Consider the following 12,267-nt stretch of genomic DNA (forward strand, 5'->3'; position numbering starts at 1 on the left):
TTGTTGCTATGGCTGGGGCAGTTCTGGTGATGTATAAACGTCTGGGTGTGCAAGGAATGTCTACACCAAAGAGAAGACAGTTAATAAGACATTTAAGATTAAACAAGTACGTTTTTGTGTTACAAATTTGAACTTGGGTGTCTGAAGCCTGTCTGAATCCTATTTTAGATACTTAAATCCCTTTTTCAGTTTTGGCCTATAGCAGAATTCTGTGGGACATGCTTTAACATTGTACAAGAAAGCCCATGAGGTGATTCTGCAAACCTGAAGCATGTAGGTAATGTTTCCAATAATGTTTTCTGCACTGCTTTTATCATAGTAATAGAAAGATCCAGTGTGGAATGAATTTTTTGAATGAAGATATTGCACCAATTAACTTATCTAAGCTTGTAGAATGATTATAGGGACACAAAGACCTTGACGTTTGAACCACATGTGATCTTAAATTTTCTTTAAAGTTACTTTTGTTATATTTATTATGAAAGCAGATGCACATGGCAAAGGGAATCCATCCAAATTCTGTCAGGGATTTCCAGGCAAGTTCAGGCTGAATTTCAGCTTTGCCCATTGCTCTCAACTACTCGTATCAGGCACGTACCATATGGTCACGCAAACAAATACACGCACAGCTTTTTCTTTATCAAATAGTGACAAAGCAGTTTGGGACCATATGCTGCAGAACACAAGTGAACACTCTAATGGCTTACACGAATAGGGTGAATCAACTCAGAAGAAATGTGCAGTTGTCCATGCTTCTTTCCCCGGTGTACATATTTTCCTACAACACAGAGCAAGAATTTCTTCTGTGGTTTCTTTACTGTAGTGACTTCACCTCAGTCCTATCAAGTGATTCTCCCTGCAAATGTGAAATATGAAAGGGCAGTTTTTGTTGCCAGTGACAAAATCATTTGTGGCTATGAAGACGACTGAAATTCTCAATACCTAACTTGGTCTAGTCATTTAGCCTTCATAGCATGACAAGTTTCCCCTACTAAGTCAGAAAAATAATTCACAAACAAAGTTTCTATCAAATGCTAATTTATTCACAAATGCAAAAGTGACTTAGATCCATACCCTAGTTATTTAATAAGATTTTTTTGAGATCATCAGAGAAAAAAAGCAAAATATTATTTCTTGGGTGGATTATGCAAAATGTACACTAATTTATGCAAACAGTTTTTTCTCCTATTATGTTTGGAAGGTAAGAAACTCGGATGAAAAATCATAAGCTCCAGAGGAACATAAATTCAGAGCTTGTAGAGTTTTAGGCAGGTAACTGCTACAGGTTTTAACTAATTAAATTTTGTTGTAAAACTCACAGCACAGTCTCTGCTTTAGTTTCTTGGGCATAGTTCTTGACACTGAGTTCATCTGTTGCCCTGCTTTAGAAAACTAATACCATCACCTAATAAGAAATGTGGTTATCAAATGGGGGAAAGGAGAAGGAAGATATTCAACTGCGGGCCTGGTTACATTTGTTTTCTTTCCTTTCCCTACTCATCCTGTGTAATCTACTGAAGAAGGTGCAGTACCATGTAACTGGGAAGTAACACACTGGCTACTTATAGCCAGTGGCAAGTAACACCTTTATTTTGGAGAGGAGCTGAAGAGTAAGTAGTTATCCTCAGTTCATGTGCTTCATATGCTTACTGTATCATTTTATGTTGCTATGTGATCTTGCCCATTTCCCCAGAGAAATATTCAGTCTGTAGATGATGTTTATGAAGAGTGAGAAAAAGTCATCCAGATACCTACGGATCAGTCAGTCTGGCCTCAGGAATTTACAAAGCTCCAGAACAAAGTTTGGAAGAAAAAACAGCAACATGGAAGTTAATAGAATAAAACTTATTTAAGAAATTACTATCATGCCAGGTGACTTTAATAGCTTCCTTTCAGTAGTTTTCAAAACAAAGGACATACTAGATCTCATTTGCCTGGAATTGGGTTGAACATTCAATACACTTCTATATGGGAAGTTATGGGTGAAGATGGAGCTTGTGGAGATTGCTCAGTGGAGTGTAAGGTGGATGGTGAGCTGACAGAAGAGAGGAAAATGAGAAATTTTAAAATGCAAACTATTAGGTGTAGGGATGCTCTTCACTGTTGATCTCTGATAGTTAATATAGATTTAATTTATTTACAAAAGCCTTATTACACACTATCAAAGTGCAGCCAAAATTTTTTGCTGATGCAGAACCAAGAGGTGTTCTTGGTGAAAGATGGAGCAGGATATCTTACAGAAAGAACTGGTCTTGATGACTTGAGATACAAAAAAAGGGGAGGGGAGGGATTTACAAGGCCAGACACATAAAATTTTGATGCAGTTCTCTGCTGTTAGGTATACACTGGAAATTATAAAGAAAGAGAGGATGTAGAGTTTCTAACACTTCATAGAATATCTGTAACTGGAAAGGCGGCGTGATCATCAGGGTTATCAGTTTGTCTTTTCAGCACAGAAAGGAAATCTGAAGTGCTCTGGCAAAGGAAGCATCTCCAAAACTATGCTGAGCTTGAGCCACCCGTCTTCAGAAAGACTAAATCAGACTGCCAAAAATACAGGGGGATGGGGGACTAAGCAAAGTGGCAGGAAAAATGATTAGGGTGATCAAGGAAAGCAGAACTGATCATTTCAGAGGAAATATAAAAATTTAGGCTTTTTTAGTGGAACAAAATAAAAGTTGAGGTGTGATGCTGGTCATTTTATACCATAGAGATGGGAAGTGGCACAAGAGATAAGGAGTATAAACTGGTCATGAATACATATAGGCTGGAAATTAGGAGCGTAGGTTTCTAACCATCAAAGAGCAGCCTTTAATCTAAAGAGTGGAGCTTATAAAAAAGATCTCCACTACTTTTACATTAGGTTTCATATGTTTATGAAAGGGATTATAAAATGTGTTGCTTTGATGGCAAGGGACTGAATTCAGTCAGTCCTACATTCCTGTCAAAGAGGGATCAGGACCTCCCTTTGTCATCCTTAGGTGCCAGAAGAATTTTCAAGATGGAACTGGAGACCTGAGAGGAAAGAAATGCAATGTAAAAGAGGGAAGGAAGAACATGTTGTAGCGTTTGCCCTTATGTGCAATAAGAAGTAAATTTAATAGAAAATTAAATTTCCTGAGACAATTGTGAATTTAGAGCTTGATTTAGGGAAGAACTTGAAAGGATTGGTATGTATTCAGCACTACTCAGCATCAAATCTTCAGAAATCAAGTCTAAACCAATAGGAAAGTTGTATTTATAGGGAAGACATCTGATTAAATTTGCTGTTAAAATATGACTTAAAAAATATGGCAAATTCAGGTGTTACTGTGTTCTTGGAGTTTAGATGACAGTTAACAGATGGCTGCTCACAGTTCTGCATTATCTTAGAATGCTGATTTCTTTGAACTGCACAAAAAATGAACTAAAAAGGATTTTGAAAAGAATATTTAAATTGTGCTCAGAATGCCCTTATTTCTGGTAGTAAATGACTTTGGAATGTTTTGAGCTTTACTGGAAGGAGAATGATTATCTGCCTGTTAAAGATAGAAAGTAAAATTTACTTTTAACACCCTAACAAGAGGGAACCAGTAGAGCACATAGGGGAAGGTCCCGGTGGTGGTGGCCCTTGCCTTTAGAGTATGTGCTGCGGGCCGACGACCCTGGACGTTTAGGGGACAGGAGTAACTGTTTTCAACCGCTTAACGCTGTATGGGTGCAAAAAAAAGCGTCAATTGTGCAGCGAGGAGGAATGCGGCAAAGGAGAGAAGCAGCAGTGGGTTTGGTCGATGAGCCGCCTGACCGCTTATTTTTGGTTTTGGACTCTTTTTGGGGACTTTTCTGAGAAAGCTTGAAGGCTTCCGAGGCTTCGGGGGCCAGGAATCGCCCTTAAGAGGGGGCCCAAGCCCTGCCGGCTCCTGGGGGTCGCCAGGCCCGCCCTGCCCCGTACGGAGGGAAAGGCGGGTACGGGCTCCCCCCGGGCCGGGGCAGGAGGCGGGGACTGCCCCCGGCAGAGGGTGCCGGAGTACAGGGACTGTCCTTGTCCTGTCCCCCCCCTCCGCGCCTCTCCCTCCCCTCCCCTCTGTCGGGTTTGCCCCGGGTGACGTTGGGATGCTGGGGAAGGAGGAGGAGAAGGAGGAGGAGGAGGGGAAAGGAGGGCGGCTTCCTCCGCCCCCAGTCGGGCACAGTCCGTTAGCGGGAGCGCAGGGCCGGGGCGGCGGTGCCGAGGAGAAGTTTGCGGCAGCCCCGAGCGCCCGCGGAACCGGCAGCAGCAGCAGGAGCAGCAGCAGGAGCCCGCTCCGCCCGCAGGCGCTGCTACCCCGCGGGCTCTCCGCCGCGGCGGCCGGCCGGGCAGCATGCTCCCCGCGGCGGCGGCGGGGCGGCGGGGGGCGGCGGGCCGCCTGCTGGCCCTGCTGGCGGCCGCCTCGCTCCTCCGCCTCCGCGCGGCAGGTAAGGAGCAGGACCCCGGCCCGAGGGGAGGATGCTGCGGCCCTCGGGGAAGGGGTGTGCGGGGAGAGGGGAGGCAGGGAAAGCTGCGCCTGTCTCTGGGAGAGTTGCGCGCATCCATCTGGGACCGGAGGAGCCGCCAGCATCCCGTGTTGGTGGTTGATGTTCGTGATTTTTTTCTTCCTTTCTTCCTTTCTTCCTTTTTTTTTTTTCTCTTTTCTACTTGGCAAAAAGTAAAATTGATGTTGCGGTTTTTTACGAGGGGGCGGGGGTTGGCAGGAGACGAGGGCAGCGGTGGCTGGGCTGAGGAGGGCTCGCTCGCTAAAACTTTTTCCCCAAGTGCATTCCGGCTTCGCGCCTCTCCTCCGCCGGTTCAGCGCACCCAGGCTGGATGGTGGCCACTGGGGCGGGGGGGGGGGGAGGGGGAAAGAAGGAGAAAACAAAGGAAAAGTTCGGGGTTTTGTTGTTGCCGGGGGTGGGTAGCAAAGAGTGGAGCCTCCTCCTTCATTCCGCCCGCCCTCCAGCCCTCCCCTCGGAGTGGTTATAATAATGTGTTATTATTTGGGCCGTTGAGTGTTGCCAGAATCTCAGCGGGAACCAGGAGGAAGGGGCGGGTGGGGGGGGTGGTGGTGGTTAAAGTTGAGTGGGCGAGGGGGCAGTCGCTGCGCTTGCAGCTGATGGAGACTCAGCGGGTCTCATTCTGTGTGTTTCTGAGCTTTAGAGGGTCCCATTTCCTCGTGTGCCTGGCCGATCCACGGGCACTCAGGAGGACAGCCTCTACACTCAGGAAACACTAGGACTCGGTTCAGCGAGCTCCGCGATTGTTTTTAGGGTTGAATAAACTGCCTTATTAACATCTGACCTTGCGCCGTGGCAGCGGCAGTGCGGCTGCTGAACAGTTGCCAGTTTGTCCGGCATCTCCGAGGCGAGCGCCGTGATTTATAGGGACCTTAGGGAGCGTGTGGGGTTGGAGAGCCGCGATGGTGTAAGAGTTACAGTTCCTGTAAAAGAAGCCGCATAAACTTTTTTTTTTTTTTTCCCCTCTCTCCACGCACGCCTAAAATGTGTGGTGCTTTCAGAGCAGAAAAGGGGAGGTTTAACGTTTTCGTTTTTCCTGGGATGTGAAATACACCGGGGAGGTAGGAGCTGCCGTATTCAGCTCTTTGATCTGTCGTGAAACCATTCTCTGGAAAATTGCCCTCTCCCCCTTTGCAGCCGATAAACCTTGCTCGCGAACTCCTTCGCGGGGCGCTTTGCCCAGGGACTGAGGGAGGGATGACAGGCGGCACCATTTCCATGCCAGGTTTGTAACCCTTCCCGAGCTGTCCCCGCAGGGCAGCGCAGGAGCTCAGCGGGCAAGCAGAGCCTCCCCCCCCTCCCCCCGCCTTCCTGGCTTTAACTTAATTGCACCGAAGTGCAGGAGGAGACCGATGATGTCTTTAAAGAAAAACAGTGATGCTGCAGATTAGAGGGGACTTGTTAATCAATTGCATGTTTGAAAGGGCTTTTCTTCCCTTTGTTGCTTTCGCTAATCCATTTACCTCTCCCCGGGAGGTGACAGATGCCTATATTTCCTGTTATTCAGCTCCGGGGTCCTGGGTCTTGCCATTTGTTGCATTACCGTGAAGGGAGAGGGTCAGCAGAAAGCTAGAGGTCTGGGGGTTTTCCGGGAGGAGAGCGGGAGGCGAGCGTGTTACAGCTCGCGAGTTTGGGGTCAGTTCCCATCGCGTTTATTTTTGCTAGTGCCTTTATTGCTCCCTTTGAAGGGGGGCCCCCTAACAAATTGCGCGGTCGGCCCCGCCGCCCTGCCCCTCCTGCAGGGTCCCAGGCTCCGGGGATCTCCCGGCCGGCCGGGCCGGGCGGGGGCAGGCTGGGGGGTGTTGGGGGGGGAGGGGAGGGGTCGGAACTGTGGTTGAAGGCAGCGCCTCCTCCCGGGGCCGCGGAGAGGATGGCGGTCGCCCTCCGTGGGATGCAAAGTAGGGTGCCGGGCTTTCTGTTCCTCTCCCCACTTTATTCCCCGGGCAGCTGGGTCTGTGGTTTGTTTTTTTTTGACGCAGCGGGAGGGAGGTGTGCAGGGTGTCCGAAGTGCTGCTTTCCTTCCGTCCTCCCTTCCTTCCGTCCTTCCCTCGCAACCCTTCCCCTTGCTGCCCCCCTGCAGCCCGCGTACCCTGACGCTTGTGCATCTGCCACTGCCAGCCTCTCCCTGCCGCCCCTTCCCCCGCGGCTCCCCGGGGGGGACGCGGGCACTGGGCCCTGCTGGGACAAGCGTGGAGCTGCCCGCGGAGGGCGCGCCCCGGCAGCGGGGCAAAACGGGACAAAAAAGCGCTCGGGCGGCTCGGGTTGCGAGCGTGGCAACGCATCTCTGTCTTTTGTGGGCAAGGGTACTGCTCGCTCTGCCTGCATGTGTCACCAGGAGACATTTCAAATTTGGTGAGAACGTTTCAACCTTCTCGGAGGCGGTATAAAATCACAAACTACTGTAAAAAGTGGAATTGGGGACTGTCTTTTATTTTCTTTTGTTTTAAATGCTGCCCCGTAAACGGGTTTGTGATAATCGTCTCAACCACCTGTGGAAAGTGTGGATTCGGAGTCTGAGACTCCATTTTCTTCACTAAATGTGCAGCATACTGGTTGAGAGTCCATAATCACAGCAATAAATACTTGTGTACTTATATTGTTAAGCAGTATTCTTCTGTTTAATTATATTTGCTTAATGGTAAACCGAGTCTTTGGTAATCTATGTTTCATTTAAACATTTATTTTTGAAAATGTTATTTCAGCCTTTTCAGTGCTCACTTTACAAGATGACCAAGTGAGAGGCAACAGAAACTAAGATGGTCGTTTCATGAAACTGGTGATGCACAATGTACTCGGCTTATAGACTTTTGCCCCCTTGCCATTAAGTAAGAAAGGACTTTTAATCAACGTGAAGTTAGTACTCACATGACTAGGGAAGTATGGAGAACAAAAGGTTTAAAAAAAATAATAAAAAATTCTGTCAACAGAATGTCTGGGAATGAAAACATAATGGTAACTCTGCTATGATTTTGCAAGCAGTGAAGTTTGTAAACGTCTACCTAGTTTTATACAGAAAAACCCTTAATTTCTTGGAGTACGATATTAGTGGATGAAAGAATACAAGTGCCGCTTACTTCTGAATGCCTTTAAATGCCTAACTACAAAAAGTTGTAAAATGCTTGAATCTTTAAAGTTGCATGAGATTTAGCTATAGCTCCCTCCTGACTTTAATAAATGAGATTCAGCACTGGAAATTGCACATGGGTCATGTAGTAAAAGTCGATACAGCTTTGCATACAAGAAGTCTTCACATAGCTTTTAATAAATGACATTGACTACATTAACTATTTTTAGGTCAAACTTTAATCGAACCTTTTCTAGCATTAATTAAATCGTTAAGTAGTTTAGTGGTGAAGTTTATCCTTCGGTCAAGGGTTGCCACTGAATGTTTTTTTCCCCTTGAGTGCCTTGATTATGTTAAGCATTTGTGATGGAATTGCAGTTTTCTTCTTAATCTCTTTTCTACTGTAAACAGCATATAAATGCAAGATGCAGGAAGAAAAGGACCAGTTGGCAGACGAGGCAAATTAATCCTGTTTAGAGAGCTTCCAATTGTTTGCAGGAAAGCTGATCTTTTCTCTAAACTCACTACACTTTGTGTAAGGTGTGAATAGCTTTCAGAACTGTCATTGGCATGGAAATATATTTGACCACGAATTAGAAAACTGACAGTCTTAGCACACTAGTCGATGAGAGCAAAATGAAAAACGAAAAAACGGTAATAAATACTGAGTTTTATTTGATAGCTATGAGAATTTTCTATACAGAATGCTTGTAGAGTCCTCTTCATGGCTTATCTTCAGAGTCTTAAATTCACATTTTATATTCAATATATTCATATCATGTCAGCTAGAAGCAGTCAGCATCTGAAGTTTTTAATCATACTTTTGATTGAGAGAATTTCGTTTAAAGAGCTTTGTATGATTTTGAACATTGCAGGCAAAAAAAACAGTATTAAGCAAATATCCTTTGGTTTTTGTACATAAATCTTTCTATAGTTGTTCTGTGTTGCGTTGTGCAGTTGCTCAGAGGGAAGAAATGCTACTCACAGTATTCCATCTAATTTATAGCATCTGTCACTATGTTCTCTCTGCAAAGGATAGCTTGCTATTTAAGTTTGTTTATTCATTGTGAGGCTGTTGCTTTGTAAAGGAAGTTGTCATTAGGCTCAGCATGTCTGGAAAGTATGCAAGTCCTCAAGTCTTCTAATCCACTGACTACAAAGTAGTTAAAGCTTCAAAGAAAAGGAACGACTGGATTTTGCTGCACTGAAAGAAGATGCATTGTTTGTTAATCCTGCTTTTAATTATTACTCATACTGCAGACTGCTGCAGCATTGCTAATAACCGTTTGGGACAAACAACAATTTAACTTAAATGATCGTCTTTCCTCTTGGTTTTGTCTAAACGTGTAAGTAGTTTGAAGTGAAATGTCCCTTACCAGCTTTTTGCATTTACTTTTTCCAAGCCTTTGCCATGCACCAATATTCATTTGCAAACATCCTGCTAGATACTGTTTCTGATGGTCTCCACAGACTTGACTCACAACCAAACTTCTTCTCTTTACATCTGTTTGTCCTCCTCAGCTACTTTGGGAAAGGATTTCCACTTTTTTTTTTTTTTTCCAAGTGATGCTTCCTGTAATACCTTTGGAAACTAAAAAATATGTATGTGACTTTTCTGGTGGCAGCAAAGGATGCTTTTCAAAGAGTCAGGGTGATCCCTTAGCTGTAGAGTATCACTTTGTCCTTTAACTGGCAGTGGACAAAATTTTTCATTTAAGAACATAATCAAATCTGCATTGTAATTTCAGTGAAAACAAGAAATCACAATAGAAATGCATTTCACTAATGGTATGCTGTTGTTGTGGTGGGAGTAAGTAGATGTATTCCACCTACCTTAGGCTTAGCTAGCTCACAGAGGGGTAGCTCTGGTCTTGAGCAGTTTGCAAAGCCTGTTGAAGCCGCAGTGTGGGTATCCTATGCACAGTTCCATGCTTCTGAGCTGGTTTGAAATTAGCTTGTGTGTACCTGCATGAACTGTTGTGCACACATATTGTATCGATAGTGTGCACTGTTTCATGAAAGAAAGGGGCTATGCTGCCGTCCACTGGTTGAATTACTCTACGTTTATATTGATGCTTTCTGGTTTTGATATATAAACTGTCCCAATGCATGCCTGTCTGTGGTGGAGAAGAAGTGTGTTATACAATAGCTGATGGAAGAGGAAGGATATCACAAAACTGCTGATTCAGTAGAAGGTATTTGAAGAATGGGCGTGGTCTTATGTAGCTGTTCCTTCTGAGTCCAAGGCAGAGCCTACTGGCATCCCCTCAATGTTTTCTAGTTGTGAGGGCATCATTTCACGGGCACCTGAAGTTCTTTGTTTATTTAGTTGAATCAGCAAGATGACTCTGCTGTAAAGTAATCATAGGGAAAAAGGATTCTGCGGGAGTGAAAGACCACGTGGGCAGAGATGAACAAAGAATTAGCATGATAAAAAGCAGTAAGACCTTTCCTTTTTCCGCTGTATTGATTTTGCTGGAGCAGTAGGAAGATAATTTGTGAGGTTACTGCTTGCAGGAACAGCAAAGTGAAGTCGACAGGAACTGTTCCAAACCACAGTTTGGCCAGTGTCTAGTTTGGAAGCGTGAGTAGTCCAATCAGGAAACTAGATTTTGTTCCCATAGATATTTTGTCACTGAGCTCTCCATTGATTTCACATGGGGGATATGCGTCTAAGTACATTTTACATTTGATACTTCCACTTCAAGTGATGTGAACTTGTAAAGAGAAACAGCAAACACACGTTTGATGTTCTTTCTTGAAAGAAAAATCCCTGTGTATATATTGTATATATATTAATTGTATGAATTATATATTTATTAACTGTATGAAACCTCTACTGAACTTAGATTTCTATCTTCTAATTGCTCTGTTTGGACACTTCCTTTTATATGAGCAGCATAAACATTTAATTCTGTAACTCCAGGTTATTGACCCTTGTCCTCATCAACGCTGCTCTATGCTGTTCATTTAACAGTTCATCTGGTAAGTATTATTTCAAGATGAAGTGGCTTCTGTAAATGATTTTCCTTGCTTTTGGTAGTTTAATGCCTTAGCATTATTATTTATGTGGTATTGTGTATGTAAGTAGAATGACTTGTCTAGTTGTATAAAGAGAGGATAAATTCTGTTAGCGTTCTCCTAAAATTGTGAAGTCTTACTTTTCAAAACAACATATACAACTGTCTAGTTGAATCATAAATCAAAGTATCAGAGGACTAATTCCTTATCAAAGTAATAATGCAGTCACATATTCAGTTATAGAGTAGACAGAGGACAGATAACATACAGCAAAAGACAGGAAGAATTTTGTGGTTTTTTAGGAGGAAAAAAGTATAAAAACTATTGTAAATAATTAATTTCTACTAGTCAGAAACACTCTCTTCTTCTATTTCATATGAACTGTAAACAAAAATAAGTTCATCATATGTAAATCTAAAAGAGGAATCACAGAACTCTACCCAATTCAAACTAATGAAACTGGCAGGCTCCTGCACAAACAGATCTTTCTTTCCTTTCTGCAACAGGATCGATCTCATACCCCTAACTTGGAGGTAAAGGACACTCAAAAGATTTTTTTAAAGAACAAAATTCAAGCGCAGAGATAATCTGCTCCTAAGCTTTTTCTGTGCTGGTTAACTCAGCACAGCTCAGGCATTTGAGCTGTGTTTCACAGCAAGATCTTAAAGTTACTCCTTTTGTACTTTTCTATTTGTAAGACATTAATCTTTCACTTCTAAGGCCCTTAACAAGGTGTAACTGTTGTACTTTTTTTCTTGCACATGGCCAGTGGTCATCCATCTCTAAAAGTACTGTTAAAAGAAGTTACTTCCTCCCCCCTCTCCAGGTCTTCATGATATCCTTCCTGCAGGATGTTACCACCTTCCAACTTTCCTGTCAGAGCAGTGGGTGGATGTTCATCAATCTGTTTCAGGCAACAACAACAAAATCCTGCAGTTCACTTGCTCTAAGCTAGCCCAGTTGATTTTGAGTTCGATCAGATTTTGCTGATACACTAGAGAAGCATTTTTCTTTATAAAAAGTTGCCTTGAGCTGCGCCTACCCTGAGATCTTACTTGTCAAGTAGCGCAAAACTACCCAAACCATCTACCAGAGAGCTGACTGGACAAAAATTAACCCTGCAAGATCGAAGCCAGTGCTGGCTGGGCTGCCTGAACTGGCTTCCCTCCTGTCCCCAGGAGCACCAATGCTGGTGTGTGGAAGGGACCAGACTGGGTGGCTGGAGGGCCAGGAGCAGGAGCACAAGGGAGGGGGAGCTACACCTAGCACTGAGTAGCTTAAGTTGCCGTGGGACAACACTCTCATAGATAGAAAGTGTGATATGCAGAAATATTAACATAATTGTGTGGGTTAGAAATTTTAGAGTCGCTTTCACAATATCATTGTAACTGATGGCTGTCTAAGATTTGGATTCTGCAGAGCTGAGCTGAACCTGGGCAGTTTAAATAAGAAAAATCTCGCCTGCCTCGAAAGTCTAGTCTGCAAAGAAGTGTTTAATTACTTGTCAGGTAGTTATTCTCACCACAAATACTCTCTGTCATTTCTATTTGTGTTTCAACAGTGGAATCTCCAGCAGTTGTTTCTTAAGCTGAATTTTAGTGAATTGTACATTGCATTGTACTAGGTAAGAATGAATGATCTTTTGAAATTAAATAAGTTAATAAAACAAGGGAGAT

General features: G+C 43.8%; 1 protein-coding gene across 3 annotated transcripts in view; it reads left to right on the top strand.

The window, feature by feature from the left end:
- The first annotated feature begins 4,174 nt into the window (after nucleotides 1-4,174).
- The window catches only part of ROR2 (receptor tyrosine kinase like orphan receptor 2), a 187,476-nt gene continuing 179,383 nt past the window's right edge, over nucleotides 4,175-12,267 (top strand). For all 3 annotated transcript variants that reach the window (XR_008463748.1, XR_008463747.1, XM_054185152.1), the window contains exon 1: nucleotides 4,175-4,431. Coding sequence is in view for 1 of the 3 variants with exons in the window: in XM_054185152.1 (XP_054041127.1) it covers nucleotides 4,338-4,431 (94 nt within the window). In the remaining 2 variants the exon portion in view is untranslated. The remainder of the gene's footprint in view (nucleotides 4,432-12,267) is intronic.

This window comes from Rissa tridactyla, chromosome Z (assembly GCF_028500815.1).
Source record: "Rissa tridactyla isolate bRisTri1 chromosome Z, bRisTri1.patW.cur.20221130, whole genome shotgun sequence".
Classification (NCBI taxonomy): Eukaryota; Metazoa; Chordata; class Aves; order Charadriiformes; family Laridae; genus Rissa; species Rissa tridactyla.